Here is a 27562-nt window from a genome sequence, read left to right as displayed (position 1 = left end):
TGCCTATATTAACCAATCAGAGCTCAGATTAATTAACTGTAGCAAAGTAGAAGCTGAGCTGTGTTTGGTTGCTATTAGCAGCCTGATAAATCCCCAGCCAACAGGAAGCCCTCCCCCCGACAGTATATATATTAGCTCACACATACACATAATAGACAGGTCATGTGACTGACAGCTGCCGGATTTCCTATATGGTATATTTGTTGCTCTTGTAGTTTGTCTGCTTATTAATCATATTTTTATTTTTGAAGGATAATACCAGACTTGTGTGTGTTTTAGGGCGAGTTTCGTTTGTCAAGTTGTGTGTGTTGAGTTGCGTGTGGCGACATGCATGTAGCGACTTTTGTGAGATGAGTTTTGTGTGGCGACATGTGTGTAGCAACTTTTTGTGTGTCGAGTTGCATGTGACAGGTTAGTGTGTTTTGCGCGTCGAGTTTTATGTGTGGTGTGTTTTGAGTATGTGCAAGTTTTGTGTGAGGCAACTTTTGCATGTGTTGCAACTTTTGTGCATGTGGCAATTTTTCCGCGTGTGCAAGTTTTGCGTGTGGCGAGTTTTCCATGAGGTGAGTTTTGCACTTGTGGCGAGTTTTGCGTGAGCCTAGTTTTTGCATGTGGCGAGTTTTGCGCGTGGTGAGTTTTGAGCGGCAACTTTTGTGTTTTGACTTTTATGTGGCGAGGTTGGTGTATGTGTGGTGAAATGTGTGCTGAGGGTGGTATATGTGTTCAAGCACGTGGTAGTGTGTGGCGCATTTTGTGTGTGTGTTCATATCCCCATGTGTGGTGAGTATCTCATGTCGGGGCCCCACCTTAGCAACTGATCGGTATATACTCTTTGGCGCCATCGCTCTCATTCTTTAAGTCCCCCTTGTTCACATCTGGCAGCTGTCAATTTGCCTCCAACACTTTTCCTTTCACTTTTCCCCATTATGTAGATAGGGGAAAAATAGTTTGGTGAATTGGAAAGCGCGGAGTTAAAATTTCACCTCACAACATAGCCTATGACGCTCTCAGGGTCCAGACGTGTGACTGTGCAAAATTTTGTGGCTGTAGCTGCGACGCCTCCAACACTTTTCATTTCACTTTTTCCCCATTATGTAGATAGGGGCAAAATTGTTTGGTGAATTAGAAAGCGCGGGGTGTTAGGGCTAGCGGAACGCACCAAATAATAAGACTGATAGTGTACGGTGCGTTCGTAGCCCGGGGTCCACCGTGCAGAGATGGAACCTGCTGCTGAGTAATGACGGACTATACGGTACTCATAAGTATACTCGCGTGGGTTAAACTTCACCCAACGTGAAGGAAGCGATCCTGTTGCGTCACAGGGTCGCGGTACCGCACATAGAAGGCGAGCAAGCAGTCAGCGAACTTAACCCCAACTAGGATTGAAGTCCGATTAGACCCTTGCTGGCACAACACCGCAACAGGGTGTGTTAGACAACTCTTATAATTAGAGCACCGAAGTGCGAACTGTGCCGTGCTGGCAGGCACCACTAAGCAACCAGACGTGGGTCAGGAAGCGCACTGCTGGCGCGTGGCGCCGCACTGGCGGTCACAGCAATAGACGCTGATACGTGTGTGACACGTTGAGTGATTTGTCGGGCGCTAGATAGCAGCCATACTCCATACGCGAACAGTCATACAATAGGGTAGGGGTATTTAATGAACAACTTGCACTCACAACAAACACACGTATTCAATTGTACACTAGCGCATGGCCGTGCGGTCATGCGCAGTTTATATAATTGCAGGGCAGGAAGTGGCCACAGAAACTTTGCCCTTCCAAGACCTGCCAAGAGGACCAATGGAATGCGCTGCAAAGCCTGAGCACATGACCCTCGATCTCCAACGGGAGATCTTGCTCTGGGCATGCTCAGTGTGCGCAAACAAGGACTTAGTCCCAGGGAAGTCCGCTCGCCGCTGACCAGCACTGACTTTAATGGCAGGAGCTGAAGAAGCAGCAGTAACTCTCTGTACAGAGTGAGAGCGAGCAAGACACTGGGAGCGACGTCCCTGCTGAGCAGACTCCACTGCGGCTGGAGGAGAATGGGAGACCGCAGCGGAGACGGATCGAGATTCCCCCTGTGCAGCAGAGGAAACTCGACTCCTAACACGGGGTTAAAATTTCACCTCACAACATAGCCTATGACGCTCTCAGGGTCCAGACGTGTGACTGTGCAAAATTTTGTTGCTGTAGCTGCGACGCTTCCAACACTTTTCCTTTCACTTTTTTCCCCATTATGTAGATAGGGGCAAAATTGTTTGGTGAATTGGAACGCGTGGGGTTAAAATTTCACCTCACAATATAGCCTATGACGCTCTCGGGGTCCAGACGTGTGACTGTGCAAAATTTTGTGGCTGTAGCTGCGACGGTGCAGATGCCAATCCCGGACATACACACATACACACACACACACATTCAGCTTTATATAGTAGACTAGCTGAAGAGCCCGGCGTTGCCTGGGCATAGTAAATATCTGTGGTTAGTTATAGCACGTCACTTCTCTTATTTTCCCATCACGCCTCTCATTTTCCCAATCACATCTTTAATTTTCCCCCTCTCATCTCTCATTTTCTCCCTCACACCTCTCATTTTCTCCCTCACACTGTGATATTGCAGTTTTTATTTTTTATTAAATATGCAAAAATGTCTACATTTCTGTTTTTTTTTTCATTCAAGATGGGGTGCAGAGTGTACATTAATGAAGAAAAAATGAACATTTTTGAATTTACCAAATGGCTGCAATGAAACAAAGGGTGAAAATTTTAAAGGGTTCTGAATACTTTCCATACCCACTGTATTTGCACACAGTTTTTGAGTAAACTTTGCATGGACTTTGTTCCAGTTAGAGAACTAACCACGTATCTTTTGTGGATATAGACTGGCGCAATTCCATCTCTATTTATTATAATTGCCAGACCTGAAATAACAAGCACTTTTCACCTATTGTGTCCCCCCATTTCCTTGTAGATTGTAAGCTTGCGAGCAGGGACCTCACCCCTAATGTCACTGTTTAAATTGTCTTAACTTATACTGAATTTATTGTCTGTACATGTCCCCGCTTAATTGTAAAGTGCTGCGGAATATGTTGGCGCCATATAAATAAAAATTATTATTATTATTATTATTATCCCTTTCTTCATGTAATCCCACACTCAATGATATTGAGTTTAGAGCACTGTGAGACCATATCATCACTTCCAGGACTCATTTTTCTTCTGGCTGTATGTTTAGGGTAACTGTCCTGCTGCAGAAAAATTTTGTAGCCTCCCTGATGGTATTGCATAAGAGATAAGTATCACAGCAGTAAGGACACCTTTAAATGGGAGGTCCAAATCTAACATTGATTTTAATCCTAATTTCCTATCTCTTTATTGTAATAATGTCATTTATTTTCTAATATACTTCAAATCTCTACTCTAACTGCTTTATTTATTTTAAAACAGACTTGTCAAAGATAATATGCATAACTCTTCAAAATAGACAATATATCACGCTGCCTGAGATCTTCAGTCTCATGTTTAAGAGAAACATGCCTTAATTGTACTAAAATATAGAATTTCTATTTGAAAGTACATTAAAAACACTCTAATAAAAATGAGCAGTGATTACCCAAATGGAGTCAGCAAGGATAGTGCTGAAAGTACATAGATAATTTGTAGAAGTTATACTTATACTGGAATACAAGTACTATGGAGACATAAATAATAAAGTGCCAGTGCCAGTAAGAACCAAAGCTGTTAGATATAAAGCTAGATAAATCATATATATAATTTCAATTTTTTTTACCTAGTTCTGTTCTGATGACATTTCGTTTGAGAATCCCCAGTGCATGCCAGGATACCGAAACGGGATGTCATCAGGGGGCGAAGTCTCCACCTTGAAACTAAGCATCATCAGTGACATCCATTGTGAGGGCTGGTTTAGTCTCTGCTCTACTGAGCACGTGTCAGTTGTCCATTCTGATGTATGCTCAATATGAGCTATCTTGTCACTGTTCAATACTTTTGCACAGTGCTCTGATGAGAAGTAAAGCACTAATGAGAAGTAATGAGCTGGCAAAAGAGCACATTGTCATTGTGCATTGTAAGGAGAAAACATGGTGTGCAGGGAGTGCAGGGACCAGCCCCATCCATGAAACTAAGGTCAATTTCGGGAGGGGGGCTGTTCTCCATTTGCTGCATTCTCTCCTACAATGTGCACCAACATCTGATACTTCAGAGCTGGTGAGGGAATTGCACTTAGCAGGAACTAGCACAGACCCTGAAATGGGCATCGCTGATGGCACTTCATTTCAGAGTGGAGACACAGGCTGCAGCAGTGACCACAGCCTCTGCCCCTGATGACATCCCATTTGAGTATCCCAGCATACACTCGGAATTCTCGAACAAATTGTCATCAGAATGAAAGTAGGTAAAAAAAATAAAACAGAGTAGAGAGGGTACTGTAGGGGCTTTTTAAGTATATTAGAAAAGCAATTAAATTATTGCAATAAATAGAAATTTTAGGATTAAATCAATGTTAGTTTTGGACCACCCCTTTATTCCTGTCTAAATTCCTAACTCTATTTGTTGAAATGAAACCCCAAACTTGCAATGGACCTCAACCATGCTTCAGTGTTGCCTGCAGATTATTGTGCCTCTTTCCAGCTCTTCGGCAAACAAACTGTTTTCTGTTACAACCAGATATTTAACATTTTGATTTATCAGTCCAGAGGAGCTGTTGCCACTTTTCTGCACCCCAGTTCCTATGTTTTTATGCATAATTGAATCTTTTGCCTTTCAAAGGTATGACTTTTTAGCCAGAATTGTTGTATGAAGAACATGTCTGGTCATTCTTCTCTGATCTGTAGAGTGATGTAGCAGCCCACTCCTTGCTGCCAGTTCTGAGCTGATAGCACTGCTGGACATCTTCTGTTATCAAAGGGAAGTAAGCATGATGTATCTTTCACCTGTTGCACTAAGTTTCCTTGAGCAACCACTGCATCAAGGTCTTCAATATTGCCATTTCTTGGTGTCCTCAGTGCTGAGATATACATTATTATTATTATACATTTTTATAGCGCCATTTATTCCATGGCGCTTTACATGTGAACAGGGCAAATATAGACAAGTACAATAAACATGAGTAAAATCAGGCACACACAAGTACAGGAGGAGAGAGGACCCTGCCTGTGAAGGCTCACAGTCTACAGGGGATGGGTGAGGATACACTAGGAGAGGGTAGAGCTGGTCATGCGGCGGTTCTGTAGACTGGGGATCACTGCAGGTTGTAGGCTTGTCGGAAGAGGTGGGTCTTCAGGTTCCTTTTGAAGGTTTCCATGGTAGGAGAAAGCCTGATATGTTCGGGTAGAGAGTTCCAGAGTATAGGGGAAGCACGGGAGAAGTCTTGGATGTGGTTGTGGGAGGAAGAGATGAGAGAGGAGTAGAGAAGGAGATCAAAAGACGATCGAAGGTTGCGTGTAGGTAGGTAATGGGAGACCATGTCACAGATGTTTGGAGGAGTCAGGTTATGAATGGCTTTGTATGTCATTGTTAGTGTTTTGAACTGTAGCCTCTGGGCAATAGGAAGCCAGTGAAGGGCCTGGCAGAGAGGAGAGGCTGGGGAGTAACGGGGAGACAGGTGGATTAGTCGGGCAGCAGAGTTTAGGATGGATTCGAGTGGTGCCAGAGTGCTAGAGAGGAGGCCAGAAAGTAGGAGGTTGCAGTAGTCGAGGTGGGAGATGATAAGGGCATGTACTAGTGTTTTTATGGTTTCATGGTCAAGGAATGCACGGATCTGGGAAATGTTTTTGAGTTGGAATCGGCAAGAGGAGGCAAGGGCTTGGATATGTGGCTTGAAAGAGAGGGTAGAGTAAAGGATCACCCCGAGGCACCGAATGTACGAGACCGGGGAAAGTGAGCAGCCATTGACATTTATGGATAGGTTGGGTGGAGGGGTAGAGTGAGGTGAGGGGAAAGATGATGAATTCTGTTTTGTCCATGTTCAGTTTTAGAAAACGAGCAGAAAAGAAGGATGAAATAGCAGACAGACATTGTGGGATTTTGGTCAGTAATGAAGTGAGGTCGGGTCCAGATAGGTAGATCTGCGTGTCATCAGCATAGAGATGATATTGTAAACTGTGGGATTCTATGAGCTGTCCCAGGCTGAAGGTGTAGATGGAGAAGAGTAGGGGTCCTAGAACTGAGCCTTGGGGAACACCGACAGACGGGGTGAAACTTATCCATCATGCAATACTATCATGAAGTAATTTGATTGGCTCCAAATTTATTCTTCAACAGGACAACGATGTAAAACATACAGCTAATGTCATGAAGAACTATCTTCTGCTTAAAGAAAAGCACAGAATTCCTTAAAAAAAACTGTGTATGAGTGTAGCTTGACGAATTGATGTTGGTTTGCAGATAGAGTGGTCACACCAAATATTGATTTGATTTAGATTTCTCTTTTGTTCACTTTTCATTTTGTTTAATTGATAAAAATAAACTATTAACATGTTTATTATTAAAAACATAAAACATTGTATGATTATATAATAGAATAAGTGTAATTGAGCTTTCTCTTTTGTTTTTTTCCATAACTTGTATGTACTTTCATGTGTCTTGTCATCATATGTAAATTATCCTATATTGATAGAATTTAGCATTTGTATTCTATACTTCAGGATTTTGATCAGTCTGGTTAGTGTGTGTACTATGAACTTGCTGAGAGTTAGTGCACTGTGTGCAGCCGCCTGCCATGTGTACTGTAGAGGTAGTAGTATTGGTGATTCCTTTGTGTCATTTATTTCCCAGTAGGAAAGGATGTCTTTGAAAAAAGTGCACACATTGCTTTCCTGTTGATTTAAATGGAAGAGTCACTCTTTGCGGTCTGCTGCTTGACAGCTGGTTAGACTGTGCTAATTGCCAGTTGTGATTATCGCAAGATTAGCCCGTGCTGATGGCATCCTGCTAGCTGCAGATCCCAACTTGGGAAGATTTCAGGATCATGATCCAAGGCTGACTTTTGACACAGTATGGGGGAAGACCTGTGATGTTTAAAACTCAAGTGAAAGCAGAAGCAGCTAAAGTTTGTGACATATGGTGTATAATATGGATCTTTAGAGGAGCTAAGTTATTTCACCAATTCTTGCTGTTTTCAAGTCCATTAAAATGACCGATGGGGAAAGCAATCTTTTGATATAAATAGATAAAAAGGGAAATCTCATTAAGCTAGGGCTGGAATCTGTAACATATTACAGCTTCAGTTTACATGAGCAGCCCCCTGCAGACAGCTTAATGTGACAGACCTTTAAATAATCTGCAGGCTGGTATCGCCATACAGTACACAATGTAATTCTCTTATTTCATATTATCTTTACCTTACATTATTAAAACAAGGTGTCAACATCTTGCCCAGAAATATGTACAAATAGAATGGGGAATAAAATGACATTATCCATGTGCAGGTATCATCATTAGGCTGGATTCACACTCAGCATTTTGCAGAGTTTTTTGCAGCATTTTTAACAGCATATTACTTATTTATGCTATATATATATATATATATATATATATATATATATATATCATTTTTCAGCAAATTTATACTGAGAGCCTCAAGCTGAAAGGCCACAGGGAGCATCACTAATAGAGTTGAGCGAATATGTTCGGATTTGGTTGCCGAATCTGAATTTGCTATATTCGTTCCATGTTGCTACCTTATTTGTGCCGAATTTATGTTTAATGATCGGTTCCGCATGTATTCGGTAATTTCTTCTCCCATTGACGCCAAGAACGTTCAGCTGTGTTCGGCGAATATTGCAAAACCAATATTTACCGACGATTGTAATCGGGACAGAATTTTGAAAAATGTGCTCAACTCTAATCACTAACATACAAAACTATGCACTAAGCTATTGTCTTCTGACATTGCCCAAAAGTCACATTTTCAGCATGAATATCAGACATCCCAAAAGAGGGGCTCTCTGATGCATGATTTAGGTCAAGTTTCACGTCCTTGTATGGAATTGGAGCGGTGTGCAGGGGTTAAGGGAAAGCTTTATATTTTTCTAGGATGGAGATGATTTTTACTTGGCATAAAAAGGTTGACAAAGCACCACAAATGCTGTTTTACTTCTGCTGACCTGTAACTCCATCCTGATAGTAATGTATTAACTAAAGCTGTGTGCACATGTTGCATTTTTTTTCAGTGCAGATTTGTCATAAAACCTGAAGGGTTTCCTGCTACCAGCAAAGTAAATGAGAATCCTGAAGTCTCATGCACACGTTACTTATTTGTGACTTGCAGATTTGGTGCAGATTCAAATCTCTAGCAATTCTTTTAAGTGTTTTTGCTGCAGATTTCACCCATAGGCCAGGGTCAAACTTACAAGTGCAATGTGAGAAGCTCGCACGAGCACCTCACATCAATCCACATAAACAAGAAAGAAAAATATAACGGCACTTCTGTGGGGCCAGACAACCATATGCTGAATGGAGTGCTTTCCGCATGGAGACTGCATGTATGGACTCCGGGTGCTCATGCCAAAACAAGGTATATGCAGCAAAAAAGAAAAATGCAGATAGCACTCACCGGTCCTTAAAACTTCATCCTTTATTCAAACTTAAAAATGTCATGGCCAGAGGAACAGGTTGCTGGGATGTGCGAGCTGGTGTAAGACAACGGCCGTTTTGTGCCACTCTGTTAGACCCGTTGAAGCGCTGAGTGGCGCGAAACGGCCATCGTCTTACACCAGCTCGCACATCCCAGCAACCTGTTGCTCTGGCCATGACATTTTAAAGTTTGAATAAAGAATGAAGTTTTAAGGACCATTGAGTGCTATCTGCATTTTTCTTTTTTGCTGCACCTCACATCAATACCCAGCACTGCCGCCGGCACTCGGAGCGGAGCGTTCAGCTGCATAGAAATACATGCATCCACTCGCTTCGGTCCCAAGTGCCGGCGGCAGTGCCGGGTATTTATGCAAGGTTATTTTTACCAAACTACAGTATGAACACCGTAAACATAATTCCCAAAAAACAATGTCCGAATATAGAACAACACAGTTTGGGTTACACAAACTCTAAACCTTCCACATAAAGAACTGCTCTGCTCCTAGAAGATTATGACTTTGTTGTGTGTTTCCTTTCAGGAGAACTATGAGAAAGCGTGTCACTATTTTTCTCAAGCTTATGAAACTGCAGTCAATCACGGGGAAATACCACTGATAGAAGAGGCACAAGTTCATTTCGGCATTGCAAAGGCGCACAGGATGATGCTGGCAGTGAGCAGACACACGGGGGCTGCAGATTATGTCAGCATGGAGTACCTGCTGGCATGGAAAAAGAACAGAAGTGACATGTTCGGTGACCCAGCAAATGTCGGTAAGACTGGTTATAAAACATAATGGCCATATTTCTTTTATCAGTGCATTTAGCTAGAATTGATTTTTTTTTCAGTGTAGATCCCAAACAGAAAATTTATAAGCAACTGTATCAATTAGGCCGCGTTCACACTTTCAGTATCTGGTCAGTATTTCACATAAGTATTTGTAAGCCTAAAACAGGAGTGGAACAATCAGAGGAAAAATGTAAAAGAAAAACATATCACCCTTCAGTATTTATCACCCACTCCTGGTTTTGGTTTACAAATACTGATGTAAAATACTGACCAAGTACTGTGTATGTCCTGGTTGCATCTATAGCTGTAAATCTGTAAGCTTTTGGGTACATTAAATTTACAGAAATTACAGTAAATTCTAAGGACATTTGCAAAGGTAGAAAGAGACTCTGAAATATACCCCTAAACCATAAAATGTACCTATTTATTTAATATTCAAAGCTTTTAAAATTGATCTTCAACATTAAATTGCATATTACTATTTTTATAATTAGCAATAACCCTTAGAGAAAAATTAAAGCATGTCATTACCAGCTGGTTGTTTGCTTCCACAAAGATTCAAAGTTTATTTTACAAGATAAGAAAAACATGGCCGATTCCTCCAAAACAGGTTTTTTTTGTGGTTATGTGCCTCAGCTATATTCACATCAATACAGCTGAGCTGCAAAACCAGACACAACCTATTGATTAAAGGGAATCTATCACCTCATATTTCGTATATAAAATGCCGCCACCGCCATCAGGGGCTTATCTACAGCATTTTATAATGCTGTAGATAAGCCCCCGATGTAACCTGAAAGATAAGAAAAACAAGTTATATTATACTCACCCAGGGGTGGTCCAGGTGCGGTCCGATCCTATGGGCTTCACGGACCAGCGCCTCCCATCTTCATACAATGATGTCCTCTTCTTTGCGTCCTGCCACGGCTCCTGTGCAGGCGTCTTCTATCTGCCCTGATGAGGGCAGAGCAAAGTAATGCAGTGCGCAGGCGCCGGGAAAGGTCAGAGAGGCCCGATGCCTGCACACTGCAGTACTTTGCTCTGCCCTCAACAGGGCAGATAAAGTACGCCTGCGCAGGAGCCATGGCAGGAAGCAAAGAAGAGAACGTCATCGTATGAAGATGGGAGGCGCCGGATCCGGACCGCGACGCCCATCGGACCACACCTGGACCGCCCCTGGGTGAGTATAATCTAACTTGTTTTTATTATCTTTCAGGTTACATCGGGGGCTTATCTACAGCATTACAGAATGCTATAGCTAAACCCCTGATGGCGGTGGCCACGTTTATATACGAAATATGAGGCGACAGATTCCCTTTAAGGTTGCTGACCGACCACAGGTTGTTAGACAGTCCAAAAAAATTAAGGACTTTCTTTCAGCATCTGTAAAAAAGAAATTGATTGACCAGTGATTTTTGTCGTGCTGGAGGAGAGGAGCTTATGCAATTTTTTGATGTTCTTGAATATCATCATTTTGCAGTTAGTAGTAGGAACTGCTAATTTGTTCACATCAGTGTATTGCGATATGTATCACTTACAAGGTTTAGAATTCAACATGACTCTGATATGTCTAGAAATTGCTGGCTGTCTGTGAATTTTTCATAAAGAGAAAAAATAAATAATCTAGTTACCAATCCTACCATGGATAGGTGTGGCACTTTTCCTGGAAGAAATCAGTCAGATGTTACCTCTCCATTTCTGAAATTGCAAGACAGGAAAACAGTTATCGAGATAAATGCATGTCCAACTGGAGTCAATTTGCCTTAAATGTCCTAGTAGGGTCAATCCCTTTAAATCTTATGGTTGGTGAATAACCTTTGGATTGTTAGGCATCCAAGGACTGAGAACACAAGTAATCCTGAAAACAAATCTTTGGAACCCAGAGAATGGTGCTCGTGCTTGGCTTTTGCTCTATTCATTGTCTATGGGGCTGCCGGAGAGAGCCAAGTACTGCACTCAGCTATTTACGACAGTCCCTTTCACAATAAATGTGCACCTCCTCCTCATTCAAGTTGGGGATTTACAGAGTCCTGTTCTCAGGGTTTCAGAGCCCCATTCATAAAATCACTGGGGTATCCAGCAGTCAAACCCTCAGTACACAGCAAGATTGATTATACCCTACTGAACAACTTCTACCCCTTTAATGGTATTCAACGAAAATTTTTATAAAGAAAATCTTAGTTTTATAAGCAAACTTTGGTTTCAACATGATAACATTGTCAGCTGACACACTGACATATTGCTGTGTGGGATACAAAAGACTAGTTAATTGGTACTGTACTTTCTTCTCACTAGCCATGGCCAACTTATTGATTTATAACTTACATTTATCTTCTGGCTTAAATGATAAGAAAGGTAGGAGACGGTATGGACTTGACAAGGGATGCATTACAGTCCAGCACTATATCTTCCCAAATAAGATCATTTTTAAAATACTGCTGGCATAAATTCCATGTCTTCACCAAATTAATAAATAATGCTGCATTGACATATTAATCACATACATGGAATATACTGCACACCTTTTATTAGACAGTCCTGTTTTCTAAATTGGAAAGTAGTTTTTCATGTTGCCTATTTTTCTGAAAATAGAATTTGTAATTACCCAATCATAATCTCTGACTGGGTCTGTGAAGGTTACAGGTGCTAATACCTTTCTTTTTAATACAGCAGATAAATGACATTTTTGTGGCAAATTTCATAGTGATAAAGAATAAAGATTTGCCAGGAATAGGCACTTAAATCAAGTACCCAAAGACAGAAAGGTTCAATAAGTTAAAGTTGGTAAAAAAAATAAAGTTGAGGACTACACTTTCCCAGCTGGCAACTCTTACTGACTCCTTTGTAGTCTATGATGCATCTTTCTTTCTTTAACCCCTTTCTTTAAAGGCTTTTTTTCTGTTTTTCTGCTTTTGTCTTTTTTCATTTCCAAGAGCCATAATTTCTCGACATAGCTGCATGAGAGATTATTTTTCTAGATGAATTGCAGTTTGATTACCACCTTTTTAATTTACTCTATAAATATGTGCTGTAAAAAAAAGTAAATAAATAATTATTTTGGGGATTTTATTTCTACAATATTATTCATTACTGTATAATTGACACATCAATTTAATTTTATGGGTCAGTAATAGTACTACAGTATCGAATGCATGCAATTTTTATGTTTTACTGCTTTTTAAAAATGAACTTTTCAAAAACTAAAAATTTGGTTGTGTCACCACATTCTGAGACACATGCATTCTTTATTTTTTTAAAGGAGTCATGTGAGGACTTGTTTTTTTTGTTTTTTTTTTTGCAGGGCGAGCTGTAGTATGTAGCATATTGAATCAATGACATTTTGTTTGCTTTCTATTACATTTTTTCGATGGGGGCAGGGTGATTGAAAAACAGAAATCCTGAATTTTAACATGTAGAATAAACTTCAGGGTGGGCCATTTATATGGATACACTTAAATAAAATGGGAATAGTTGGTGATATCAACTTTCTGTTTGTGACACATTAGTATATGGGAGGGGGAAAACTTTTCAAGATGGGTGGTGACCGTGGCGGCCATTTTGAAAGCGGCCATTTTGGATCCAACTTTATTTTTTCAATGGGAAGAGGGTCATGTGACACATCAAACTTATTGAGAATTACACCAGAAAAACAATGGTGTGTTTTGGTTTTAATGTAACTTTATTCTTTCATGAGTTATTTACAAGTTTATGACCACTTTTAAAATGTGCTCAAAGTGCTGCCAATTGTGTTGGATTGTCAATGCAACCCTCTTTCCCACTCTTGACACACTGATAGCAACAACGCAGAAGAAATGCTAGCACAGACTTCCAGTATCCATTGTTTCAGGTGCTGTACGTCTCGTATCTTTACATGCTTTACATCTATGCTTTGAAGATACATCTCTGTCCTAGACCTTGAGAACCATAATTGGGAGTATATATAGTATAGAATATATAGAATATATTATAGGAGGCCTGTGTAAAAGAGTCAACCAGAATAGGGGGGTCTGGCTTCCCTGTAAAGTTTCCTTTTCAAGCATCAATGATTGATTATCTTATTCGAGATTAAACTAGTTAAGAATGTATGTCAATAGTGACACCTTGTAGTATTTAATGTCCTATAGTCCCATCCCTCCTTTGGCCTTAGGTTTGGTTAAATATGTATCACCAAATCTAGGTTTAGAGTACACACAAACAAAGTTGATGAATGTAGATCTTAGCTGTATCACGAAAAGTCTTTATATTTGGATTTGAAGGGTATGCGTCAGAAATAGGGCTCTTGGGCGGATATTAATTTTCAGTGGATGCATTTTCCCCAACCATGACAAGGTACCGTAAGTTTATTCCAAGTAGCCAAGTCTAATATCATTTTTTGAAGTATAGGAGCAAAATATGGGCTTTATCTTATTTATTTTATAGTTGCTGATGTCTCCAAAGTCCTGAAACTGTAGTAATATATATTTCCAGGTTAGAGGAGCAGATAAGCAGATCATCTTCATAAATGGCAGATTTACTTGTATTACCTACATACAGTCCCTGAATAGGCAGGCAAAGGGTATTTATTAGGCTCTCAACTGCAATATCAAGTATCAGCACCCCACAATCATGTGGGGGTTGCCACAGTAGTTATTGAAGATCTGGTAGTGGTGATTTTATCAGTTACTTGTTGGTGTCATTTGTGTAATACAGCCAGAACCTTCTGTGTCTGGAGCTGGGTTTACTCAAGAACGTTGTTAGTAAAATAGCATAACTATATACATCACATTGGACTCGCATCAATTAGTCCTGACCTTTTGTGTCATTTCTCTTTTTAGGTCTGCTCTTAATGTCCTGCTGCAGAGAGTTCAACTAATTCTGAGAAATGTTTTATCTATAATGTAAAATTGTGCCAATTAATAAGACCATACTTGACATAAGTTCATCTTCCAGTAGGATTTATCTACAATATTAATCATGAAGCAACCTAATAACTCAGGTGTAGAAAAAGAGTATGACTATAGTGTGTGAAAGCAACATCTATCACCTACATGAAAGCTCAACCTAGAGTTCACCTTGAAATTCTTAAGTATTTCCAACTCAAGTCACAACATTATGGCCCCTATTCAGAACATGTGGCCATTTTATGACAGTCTTGATGAAGCGCATGCTGGAGTTAGTTGCGTCAAAATCATTACATGTATGCCTCCTAATGAAATATGGACAACTCTTAGCCACTGTTCACCCCCGTGAGCAATATATTCCAATCAGAGACCAGAGTATATTTCTGTTGTCAGTCGTGTGGCATAAAATATGAATTGTTCTGCCCTCCTCTAGTGGCTAAGGTCTGCCCACTTTTCAAACAGTTGGCAGAACTGACATGGACTGATTTAAAAATGTAGAAGTCAGAACGTTTTTGCAAAAATACCAGTTGAGAAAAAATTTCCCATTTCATATTGTTTTACATCAGAATTCTGTCAAAAATGTTTGATGAATCAAGTTCTAAGACCTCATTTAGATGCCTATTTTTCATTGTTGTAGCAATGGTTTTCACAAATGTACCAATTATAATTTATGGAACTGTTCACGTCTCCATGTTTTTGCAGACCATGTGTCGACAAAAAAGTCATGGAGGTATGTAAAAATCATGAACAGCACGCGATTAAAATTGTAATGAATAGGAGAAGCTTTGCAATTTCTTATCCATATGTAAAAATCACTGATGAAACACTGATGGTAAAAATTAACCACTGACCAAACACTTCTGAAAATCAGATGAAACATGGACCACTTTTTGCATACATGAAAAATCACTGTTGTCTGAATGAGGCCTAAAAGTGAGGTTATTGACCGGGAGATATGTCCAAGGCCTCTTTCACTGTCCTGAAATACTTGTAAAAAGAAAAGGAATGGATTTCAACAGATTTTCATAGAGCTTTATTTACAGGCATTTTTGATGTTTTTTAATTTGTTGTATTTGTATCATGCATTTTTGTTTTTTTACATACTATGGAGAAAATTTTGGGAAAACCACAAGTATGAATGCCATGATGCTTTTTCTAACACTTTCTGACCTTCCCAAAATGGCACGAAAACATAAAAGTCAAACACCTGTTATATTAGTGTGTTTGTCACATAATTGTAACATTAACCCCTTCCCGACCCATGACGCCACGTAGGCGTCATGAAAGTCGGTGCCAATCCGACCCATGACGCCTATGTGGCATCATGGAAAGATCGCGTCCCTGCAGATCGGGTGAAAGGGTTAACTCCCATTTCACCCGATCTGCAGGGACAGGGGGAGTGGTAGTTTAGCCCAGGGGGGGTGGCTTACCCCCCCCCCCCCCCGTGGCTACGATCGCTCTGATTGGCTGTTGAAAGTGAAACTGCCAATCAGAGTGATTTGTAATATTTCACCTATTATAACGGGTGAAATATTACAATCCAGCCATGGCCGATGCTGAAATATCATCGGCCATGGCTGGAAATACTAATGTGCCCCCACCCCACCGATCGCCCCCCCAGCCCTCCGATCTGTCCGGTACACTGCCCCGCTCCCCTCCGTCCTGTGCTCCGCTCCCCCCGTGCTCTTGTCCGCTCCCCCCGTGCTCCAATCACCCCCCCGTGCTCCAATCACCCCCCCTGCACTCCGATCCACCCCCCCGTGCTCCGTTCCACCCCCCACGTGCTCCGTTCCACCCTCCCCGTGCTCCGTTCCACCCCTCCCGCGCTCCGATTCACCCCCCCATGCTCCGATCCCCCCCGTGCTCCCCCTCCCACCCCATCATACTTACCGATCCTGCCGGGGTCCGTCCAAAATGGCGGGCGCATGCGCAGTGCGCCCACCGAATCTGCCGGCCGGCAGATTCGTTCCAAAGTGCATTTTGATCACTGAGATATAATCTATCTCAGTGATCAAAATAAAAAAATAATAAATGACCCCCCCCCCTTTGTCACCCCCATAGGTAGGGACAATAAAAAAATAAAGAATTTTTTTTTTCCACTAATGTTAGAATAGGGTTAGGGTTAGGGCTAGGGTTAGGGTTAGGGCTAGGGTTAGGGCTAGGGTTAGGGGTAGGGTTAGGGTTAGGGCTAGGGCTAGGGTTAGGGTTAGGGGTAGGGTTAGGGGTAGGGGTAGGGTTAGGGGTAGGGTTAGGGGTAGGGTTAGGGGTAGGGTTAGGGCTAGGGTTAGGGTTAGGGGTAGGGCTAGGGTTAGGGGTAGGGCTAGGGTTAGGGGTAGGGTTAGGGATAGGGTTAGAGCTAGGGTTAGGGTTTCGGTATGTGCACACGTATTCTGGTCCTCTGCGGATTTTTCCGCTGCGGATTTGATAAATCCGCAGTGCTAAAGCGCTGCGGATTTATGGCGGATTTACCGCGTTTTTTCTGCGCATTTCACTGCAGTTTTACAACTGCGATTTTCTATTGGAGCAGTTGTAAAACCGCTGCGGAATCCGCACAAAGAAGTGACATGCTGCGGAATGTAAACCGCTGCGTTTCCGTGCAGTTTTTCCGCAGCATGTGTACAGCGATTTTTGTTTCCCATGGGTTTGCATTGAACTGTAAACTCATGGGAAACTGCTGCGGATCCGCAGTGTTTTCCGCAGCGTGTGCACATACCTTTAGAATTAGGCTATGTGCACACGGTGCGGATTTGGTTGCGGATCCGCAGCGGATTGGCCGCTGCGGATCCGCAGCAGTGTTCCTTCAGGTTTACAGTACCATGTAAACCTATGGAAAACCAAATCTGCTGTGCCCATGGTGCGGAAAATACCGCGCTGAAACGCTGCGTTGTATTTTCCGCAGCATGTCAATTCTTTGTGCGGATTCCGCAGCGTTTTACACCTGTTCCTCAATAGGAATCCGCAGGTGAAATCCGCACAAAAAACACTGGAAATCCGCGGAAAATCTGCCGGTAAAACGCAGTGCCTTTTACCCGCGGATTTTTCAAAAATGATGCTGAAAAATCTCACACGAATCCGCAACGTGGGCACATAGCCTTAGGGTTAGGGTTGGAATTAGGGTTGTGATTAGGGTTATGGCTACAGTTGAGATTAGGGTTACGGGTGTGAGGGGGTTAATGTTGGAGTTAGAATTGAGGGGTTTCCACTGTTTAGGCACATCAGGGGTCTCCAAACGCAACATGGCGCCACCATTGATTCCAGCCAATCTCGTATTCAAAAAGTCAAATGGTGCTCCCTCAATTCCGAGCCCCGACGTGTGCCCAAACAGTGGTTTACCCCCACATATGGGGTACCAGCATACTCAGGATAAACTGCGCAACAATTACTGGGGTCCAATATCTCCTGTTACCCTTGTGAAAATAAAAAAATGCTTGCTAAAACATCATTTTTGAGGAAAGAAAAATGATTTTTTATTTTCACGGCTCTGCGTTGTAAACGTCTGTGAAGCACTTGGGGGTTCAAAGTGCTCACCACATATCTCGATAAGTTCCTTGGGGGGTCTAGTTTCTAAAATGGGGTCACTTGTGGGGGGTTTCTACTGTTTAGGAACACCAGGGGCTCTGCAAACGCAACGTGACGCCCGCAGACCATTCCATCAAATTCTGCATTTCAAAAGTCACTACTTCCCTTCTGAGCCCCGACGTGTGCCCAAACAGTGGTTTACCCCCACACATGGGGTATCAGCGTACTCAGGAGAAACTGGACAACAACTTTTGGGGTCCAATTTCTCCTGTAACCCTTGGGAAAATAAAAAATTCTGGGCTAAATAATTATTTTTGAGGAAAGAAAACGTATTTTTTATTTTCACGACTCTGCATTATAAACTTCTGTGAAGCACTTGGGGGTTCAAAGTGCTCACCACACATCTAGATAAGTTCCTTTCGGGGTCTAGTTTCCAAAATGTGGTCACTTGTGGGGGGTTTCTACTGTTTAGCCACATCAGGGGCTCTGCAAACGCAACGTGACGCCCGCAGAGCATTCCATCAAAGTCTGCATTTCAAAACGTCACTACTTCAATTCCGAGCCCCGGCATGTGCCCAAACAGTAGTTTACCCCCACATATGGGGTATCACCGTACTCAGGAGAAACTGGACAACAAATATTGGGGTCAAATTTCTCCTGTTACCCTTGGGAAAATTAAAAAATTCTGGGCTAAATAATTATTTTTGAGGAAAGAAAACGTATTTATTATTTTCACGGCTCTGCATTATAAACTTCTGTGAAGCACTTGGGGGTTCAAAGTGCTCACCACACATCTAGATAAGTTCCTTCCGGGGTCTAGTTTCCAAAATGGGGTCACTTGTGGGGGGTTTCTACTGTTAAGCCACATCAGGGGCTCTGCAAACGCAACGTGACGCCCACAGAGCATTCCATCAAAGTCTGCATTTCAAAACGTCACTACTTCACTTCCGAGCCCCGGCATGTGCCCAAACAGTGGTTTACCCCCACATATGGGGTATCAGCGTACTCAGGAGAAACTGGACAACAAATATTGGGGTCAAATTTCTCCTGTTACCCTTGGGAAAATTAAAAAATTCTGGGCTAAATAATTATTTTTGAGGAAAGAAAACGTATTTTTTATTTTCACGGCTCTGCATTATAAACTTCTGTGAAGCACTTGGGGGTTCAAAGTGCTCACCACACATCTAGATAAGTTCCTTTCGGGGTCTAGTTTCCAAAATGTGGTCACTTGTGGGGGGTTTCTACTGTTTAGCCACATCAGGGGCTCTGCAAACGCAACGTGACGCCCGCAGAGCATTCCATCAAAGTCTGCATTTCAAAACGTCACTACTTCAATTCCGAGCCCCGGCATGTGCCCAAACAGTAGTTTACCCCCACATATGGGGTATCACCGTACTCAGGAGAAACTGGACAACAAATATTGGGGTCAAATTTCTCCTGTTACCCTTGGGAAAATTAAAAAATTCTGGGCTAAATAATTATTTTTGAGGAAAGAAAACGTATTTATTATTTTCACGGCTCTGCATTATAAACTTCTGTGAAGCACTTGGGGGTTCAAAGTGCTCACCACACATCTAGATAAGTTCCTTCCTGGGTCTAGTTTCCAAAATGGGGTCACTTGTGGGGGGTTTCTACTGTTAAGCCACATCAGGGGCTCTGCAAACGCAACGTGACGCCCACAGAGCATTCCATCAAAGTCTGCATTTCAAAACGTCACTACTTCACTTCCGAGCCCCGGCATGTGCCCAAACAGTGGTTTACCCCCACATATGGGGTATCAGCGTACTCAGGAGAAACTGGACAACAACTTTTGGGGTCAAATTTCTCCTGTTACCCTTGGGAAAATAAAAAATTGCAGGCTAAAAGATCATTTTTGAGAAAATAATTATTTTTTTTTATTTTCATGGCTCTGCGTTATAAACTTCTGTGAAGCACTTGGGGGTTCAAAGTCCTCACCACACATCTAGATTAGTTCCTTTGGGGGTCTAGTTTCCAAAATGGGGGCATTTCTGGGGGATCTCCAATGTTTAGGCACACAGGGGCTCTCTAAACGTGACATGGTGTCCGCTAATGATTGGAGCTAATTTTCCATTTAAAAAGCCAAATGGCGTGCCTTCCCTTCCGAGCCCTGCCATGCGCCTAAACAGTGGTTTACCCCCACATATGGGATATCAGCGTACTCAGGACAAACTGGACAACAACATTTGGGGTCCAATTTCTCCCATTACCCTTGGCAAAATAGGAAATTCCAGGCTAAAAAATCATTTTTGAGGAAAGAAAAATTATTTTTTATTTTCATGGCTCTGCGTTATAAACTTCTGTGAAGCACCTGGGGGTTTAAAGTGCTCAATATGCATCTAGATAAGTTCCTTGGGGGGTCTAGTTTCCAAAATGGGGTCACTTATGGGGGGATCTCCAATGTTTAGGCACACAGGGGCTCTCCAAACGCGACATGGTGTCCGCTAACAATTGGAGCTAATTTTCCATTCAAAAAGTCAAATGGCACGCCTTCCCTTCCGAGCCCTGCCGTGTGACCAAACAGTGGTTTACCCCCACATATGAGGTATCGGCGTACTCGGGAGAAATTGCCCAACAAATTTTATGATCCATTTTATCCTACTGCCCATGTGAAAATGAAAAAATTGAGGCGAAAATAATTTTTTGTGTGAAAAAAAAGTACTTTTTCATTTTTACAGATCAATTTGTGAAGCACCTGAGGGTTTAAAGTGCTCACTAGGCATCTAGATAAGTTCCTTGGGGCGTCTAGTTTCCAAAATGGGGTCACTTGTGGGGGAGCTCCAATTTTTAGGCACACGGGGGCTCTCCAAACGTGACATGGTGTCCGCTAAAGAGTGGAGCCAATTTTTTATTCAAAAAGTCAAATGGCGCTCCTTCCCTTCCAAGCCCTGCCGTGCGCCCAAACAGTGGTTTACCCCCACATATGAGGTATCAGCGTACTCAGGACAAATTGGACAACAACTTTCGTGGTTCAGTTTCTCCTTTTACCATTGGGAAAATAAAAAAATTGTTGCTAAAAGATAATTTTTGTGACTAAAAAGTTAAATGTTCATTTTTTCCTTCCATGTTGCTTCTGCTGCTGTGAAGCACCTGAAGGGTTAATAAACTTCTTGAATGTGGTTTTGAGTACCTTGAGGGGTGCAGTTTTTAGAATGGTGTCACTTTTGGGTATTTTCAGCCATATAGACCCCTCAAACTGACTTAAAATGTGAGGTGGTCCCTAAAAAAAATGGTTTTGTAAATTTCGTTGTAAAAATGAGAAATCGCTGGTCAAATTTTAACCCTTATAACTTCCTAGCAAAAAAAAATTTTGTTTCCAAAATTGTGCTGATGTAAAGTATACATGTGGGAAATGTTATTTATTAACTATTTTGTGTCACATAACTCTCTAGTTTAACAGAATAAAAATTCAAAATGTGAAAATTGCGAAATTTTCAAAATTTTCGCCAAATTTCTGTTTTTATCACAAATAAACGCAGAATTTATAGACCTAAATTTACCACTAACATGAAGCCCAATATGTCACGAAAAAACAATCTCAGAACCGCTAGGATCCGTTGAAGCGTTCCTGAGTTATTGCCTCATAAAGGGACACTGGTCAGAATTGGCAAGGTCTTTAACGTCAAAATAGGCTGGGTCATGAAGGGGTTAAGACACAGAATTTTTGACATACACTTAGAAGTGATTAAAATAAAACAGGAATAAATATAGATTTCGCAAAATAGAATTTTTGTTAATACACAATACATACAGCTCTGGCAAAAGTTAAGAGACCACCACATTAAAACCCTGTCATGGGCAGCCCAATCTCCAGACCTGAATCCAATTAAAAACCTCTGGAATGTAATCAAGAGGATGATGGATAGTCACAAGTCATCAAACAAATAACTGCTTAAATTTTTGCGCCAGAAGCAGTGAGAAAGGCTGGTGGAAAGCATGCCAAGACGCATGAAAGCTGTGATTAAAAATCAAGGTTATTCCACAAAATATTGATTCCTGAATTCTTCCTGAGATAAAACATTAGTATTGTTGTTTCTAAATGATTATGAACTTGTTTTCTTTGCATTATTTGAGGTCTGAAAGCACTGATTTTTTAGTTTTTTTAAATTTTGACCATTTTTCTTTTTCAGAAAAAAAATGCAAAATTTATTGTTTGGAAATTCGGAGACATGTTGTCAGAAGTTTATAGAATAAAGGAACAATTTACATTGTACTCAAAAATATACCTATAAAGAGAAAAATCAGACAAGCTAAACATTTTACAGTGGTCTCTTAATTTTTTGCCAGAGCTATATATTAAATACAAGATAATCCCAAAAAGACAGTACCTAAACAATCCCCTAAAAAAAACATGACAGGAAGCCCTTATATAATAATCCTGCTCACACAACATACGGTAATAAACCTCGATGGGAACCAGTAAAATAATCCAGTCATATCCACTTATTCAGCAGATCATTAAATAGTATTATAAATACCTGTGGACGTAATGGGACATGTTCCAAGGGAATTCCTGAGCAGACAGCCCAACCTGCATTTCGCTTCTTCATCAGGAGGTGATTATTTTGATAATCAGTCTCTTGATTCAGCTACATTGTAGTCAAACACTTCATTATCCCATTAAAAATACACCGGCTGTACAGTCGTTTAGCACATGAAATGATTCCCTCTATTGTCAGTATTTTGATGTTTGCCTTACTGCTTTAATATATATTATACAATCACAAGAAGCAAAAATATCTAGAAACAGAGCCATCATTGAACTGGTTATAGAAGAGGATGCATTTCTTCTAAGCAGTTGTGAAAAAGCTGCATACTAATGGATTTCTCTAGCAAAGCAGAATAATGAACTTTGTCCTTTAGGCCCTGTGCCTGTGTACCTACTGCTGTAAACATGACACAGAGAGCCATCCACAGAGAGCCCTTTACAATGAATTTTCATTTTATTCTGAAATTCACAGCACCCTATTACCAAGTACAGTAGGAAAAGGCTGCTGCGGCTGGGAGTGAATATTATATTTGGCTATTCCCTGCACATGATTTTTTAGGTTTCTTTGAGATGTTATAATCTTGAGAATTACTGGGTTTATATTTTTAAGATATAGTATATCACTTTTGGAATTGCAATATTGTATAAACAAATAATGAATTTATTGTAGTAGGCACATATTTATCAAGTGTATAGAAAGGTCAATGTCATATTGCACGAGTCGTTAAAGGGTTGATTGTGACTTGTAGGATCGCTACTTCCAACAGGTGGCGCTATAGAGTTTAAGTCCTCTTTTTCTCAGAAGAGGCAATTTGCATATTTAATTTCCCAGAGGAGCATTGCACTGCGAATAAGCCTCCTTACCTTGACAAGCCAGCTGGTATGTCACTCTCCATAAAGAGAAACATTACCCCTTAGACCTACTCCAGAGCCTCTCACCTAGCCAAATCAGTTCTCATGCTTCGCACTGACGAGGACCAACAGCCCGAAACACCGTGTCTGCGAATTGAGATACTGATTTAGCTTTTATCCTAAGTTATATTGCACGACTCGTTAAAGGGTTGATTGTGACTTGTAGGATCACTACCTACAACAGGTGGCGCTATAGAGTTTAAGTCCTCTTTTTCTCAGAAGAGGCAATTTGCATAGAAAGGTCAAGAATTTAAAGATACAGTGTCCTATTCATCATTTCTCTTTTGCTCGCTGTTTTGGCATAAATACCTGTCAATTACTGACTTTTTGATTTGCAACAGATTCATCAAACAATTTGCACCTTTTTTAAAGTTATTGTTTAGTTTTCTGATTCCTATGTCAATGCAGCTTTTCAAAATGTTTTAGACTGACTCATCAAATGCGAAAATTTTAAAAATTCCTAAAATTTGGCTAAAATGTACTCCAGTGCCTCTTTGATGCTGAGTCACTTCTCACACACAATTAAAGGAGTCAAGGTCAATAGCCAGGGAGGTACTTCATGAACAAAGGAGAGAGACATAGTCAGGTAATGGTCTGAGGTCAGTATACTAGGAAGATGGCGGATCAGAGTAAAAGGGGTAATGCAAAAGCATAGTCCATAGAAAAGTCCAAGGTCTGGCAACAAAGTATCAGAAAGTCAGAATGCTGAGCACAAGGCTCAGAGGAAACAAACCACACAGAGCTGAAAGCTACAACTGGCAGCTATTTGGCCAGACAGCTCAGTTAAGTAGCCAAGTAATCACTGGAACAGGAAATACCCGAAGGGAGCTCAGCACCTCCCAGACTCAGGTTGGACAGCCGAGTTGTCAACAAAAACACAGACAGCTGAGCACGCTCGTGCACCATATTGGACAACAGAGCTGTCAATCACTGCATCCTAAGACACACTGTAGGGTGGAATCATTACAGTACCTCCTCTTCTAGGGGGCCACTAGACCCTAGGTTTCCCAGGAAACTTCAAATGGAAGGCCCTGACTAATCGCTCGGCCTTCAGATCTGGAGTTGTCACCTCGGATCTCTCCTCAGGTCTGTATCCCGTCCAGTGAATGAGGTGCTGGAGGGAATTTGGGACCTTATGAAAGTCCACAACTCTCTGTACTTCATACTCTGAATTGAGACTGTCATTAACAGCAAAAGAAGGAGGCATAAATGAGAGGACAAATTCTTCAAAGGGGGATTTATGGAAGACATTAGGGATGCAGGGAGATGGAGGAAGCTTCAACCTAAAAAACACCGGATTGAACTCTTCAGGGACTGATGAACCTCTGACTCCACTTTTCCTTTGGTTCCTTAAGTTTAATGTTTCTGGATGGCAGCCAAACACTATCCCCAATCTTAAAAACAGGACCCTCCAAACATCTTCTATCGGCATTCCATTTTTGGCAAATCAGGCGAATATTCTTTTGAACCTCCCTCCATACATCCCAAAGTCTCTGAACAGCTACATACACCACTGAACATTCAGAGCTAATCCTAGAAGACTCACCAAAATGGGCGTGAAAACCATAATTACAGAAAAACAGCGAGGTTCTAGTGGACTGATCTACCCGACTGTTAAAGGCAAACTCAGTGAGCGGTAAAAACGAAGCCCAGTCATCCTGCCGAGCCGCCACAAAGCATCTTGAAATTTGTTCTAAAGATTGATTTGTCCTCTCAGTCTCACTTTTGGTTTCAGGGTGATACGTAGATGAAAATAACAAGTCAATCCCCAGTTTACCACAAAAAATTCTCCAGAATTTAGATACACATTGCTCTTCCCTATCAGACACAATGTTAAGAGGGACCACATGTAGCCTTGCAATATGAGAAATAAAAGAACAGGAAAGTGCCTCTGTATTAGGTAATCCTGACAAAGGAACAACATGAGCTTGTTTGCTGAATTAGTCAACTACCATCCAAATAGCAGTTTTCTCACAAGTCAAAGGCAAATATGTGATGAAATCCATGGACAAATTAGTTCACGGCCAATTCCCTGGTCGGCCGGTTATAACTGACTTTCACATGGACGCAGATTTCACAAGCGGATGGAAAATCTTTAATAACATTATCCACGTACAGCCACCAAAAAGATCTAACGATGGCTTTCCATCTATCAGTAACTCCAGGGTGACCACTTAAGATTGAATCATGAAACTCCTGTAACAGACGCAATCTTAGGTACACATGCACAAGTAATTTGGACCTGGCGTAGCGGAAAAGAAGGAGCTATAGCCAGGACTTTACGGATCTCCTCTTCCAACTCCGAGATTGCCATGGAAGATGGAGGTTCTGGAGGAGAAACTGAATTGAGACTGCAAGATAATGAGTCTTAGATGCTGTTCTGTATGTGATAGAGAAATTAAACCTAGAGAAAACTAACGACCATCTGGCCTGTCTGGGGGTTAATCATTTAGCTGATTTATTGTAAGCTAGATTCTTGTGATCAGTGACCACAATAACCTAATGAACAGCCCTCCTCCAAAAAATGCCTTCATTCCTCAAAGGCCAATTTAACAGCAAGTAAATCACAATTCCCAACATCATAATTTCTTTCCTCAGACGCCATACTTTCAATAAGTGGCGCTATAGAGTTCAAGTCCTCTTTTTCTGTGAAGAGGCAATTTGCATATTAAATCTCCCAGAGGAGCATTGCACGGCGAATAAGCCCCCTTACCTTGACAAGCCAGAGCTGGTATGTCACTCTCCACAAGGAGAAATCTTATCCCTTTCCTATAATAGTTGGTGAATCCAAGAAAATGTTGTAAAACTTTAAGCTCATGAAGTTGAACCAATTCAATTATGGCCTGCACCTTCCCATGGTCCATCTTAAACCTTTCTGCTGACAATATAAATCCCAAGAATGAAATTTCATGAACAGAAAAAACCCATTACTCTAATTCCACAAAGAGTTCTCCCTCAATCTTTGTAATACTATACAGACTTGTACCTGGTGTGAGTCCAGGCGAGAAAATTATAATATCATCCAGGTAAATCACAACAAATCTTCCAATGCAATCATAAAAAATATTCACAAAATTTTGAAAAACAGCAGGTGCTTTGGATAACCCAAATGGCATGACAAGATTTTGAAATAAACCCTCTGACTTTAAGAATGCCACTTTCCACTCATCACTAGTGTTGAGCGATACCTTCCGATATCCAGAAGTATCGGTATCGGATTGGATCGGCCGATATCCAAAAAATATCGGATATCGCCGATACCGATACCCGATATCAATGCAAGTCAATGGGACACAAATATCGGAATGTAAATAAGCCCTTTCTGTCCTTCTACATCCTGTTCCGGAGGGGGGAAGAGTGTGGGCGGTGCGTTGGGTAGACACTGTGCGTGTCTGTGTGTACGGGCGGGGTCTGTGCGGGTCTCCCGGGGGTCTGTACAGGCCTGCCTGGGATCTGTATGGGCATCTCGGGGCTCTGTGCGGCATGCGGGGCTCTGTGCAATGTGCAGGGCTCTGTGCGTGTGTGTCGGGGCTCTGTACGGTGTACCAGGGCTCTGTGCGGTGTGCGGGGTTCTGTGCGGCATGCTGAGGCTCTGTGCGGCGTGCCGAGGCTCTGTGCTGTGTGTCGGGGCTCTGTGCGGTGTGCGAGGCTCTGTGTGTGTGCCGGGGCTCTGTGCGGCGTGCCGGGGCTCTATGCGGCGTTCCAGGGCTCTTTGCGGCATGCCGGGGCTCTGTGCGGCATGCCGGGGCTCTGTGAGGCATGCGGGGCTCTGTGCGTGTGTGCCGAGGCTCTGTGCGGCGTGCCGGGGCTTTGTGCAGCGTGCGGGGCTCTGTGCGCGTGTGCCGGGGCTCTGAGCGGCGTGCCGGGGCTCTATGCAGCGTGCCGGGCTCTGTGCGGGGCTCTGTGCTTGTGTGCCGGGCTCTGTGCGGCGTGCCGGGGCTTTGTGCCTGTGTGCAGGCATCGTCCGATGGGACTGCAAGTCCCATCGGACGATGCCTACTACAGTGACAGTGATTGACACATTGGCCAATGATGGGACAGTAGTAGTCCCATCATCCGGCTAATGTGTTAAATGAAAAAAAAACATACATACTACATACATGCTACATACATACTACATACTACATATATGCTACATACATGTTACATACATACTACATACATGCTACATACATACTACATATATACTACATACATGCTACATACATGTTACATACATGCTACATACATGCAACATACATACTACATACATGCTAGCTACATACATACATACATACATACATACATACTACATACATACTGGATACAATACATTCATACATTACATACAGTACATACATACAGACATACAGTACATTAAACATA

At 41.8% G+C, this 27562-nt stretch overlaps 1 protein-coding gene across 2 annotated transcripts in view; it reads left to right on the top strand.

Moving 5' to 3' along the window:
- Nucleotides 1-27562, top strand: part of TTC29 (tetratricopeptide repeat domain 29) — a 358654-nt gene that overhangs the window by 252387 nt on the left and 78705 nt on the right. For both annotated transcript variants that reach the window (XM_069744036.1, XM_069744037.1), the window contains exon 10: nt 9132-9363. In XM_069744036.1, the coding sequence (XP_069600137.1) occupies nt 9132-9363 (232 nt within the window). The remainder of the gene's footprint in view (nt 1-9131; nt 9364-27562) is intronic.

The sequence above is a fragment of the Ranitomeya imitator genome, chromosome 1, assembly GCF_032444005.1.
Source record: "Ranitomeya imitator isolate aRanImi1 chromosome 1, aRanImi1.pri, whole genome shotgun sequence".
In the NCBI taxonomy this organism is placed as follows: Eukaryota; Metazoa; Chordata; class Amphibia; order Anura; family Dendrobatidae; genus Ranitomeya; species Ranitomeya imitator.
Note: the sequence above shows the minus strand (reverse complement) of the source record. Positions and strands in the feature narration are given on the sequence as shown.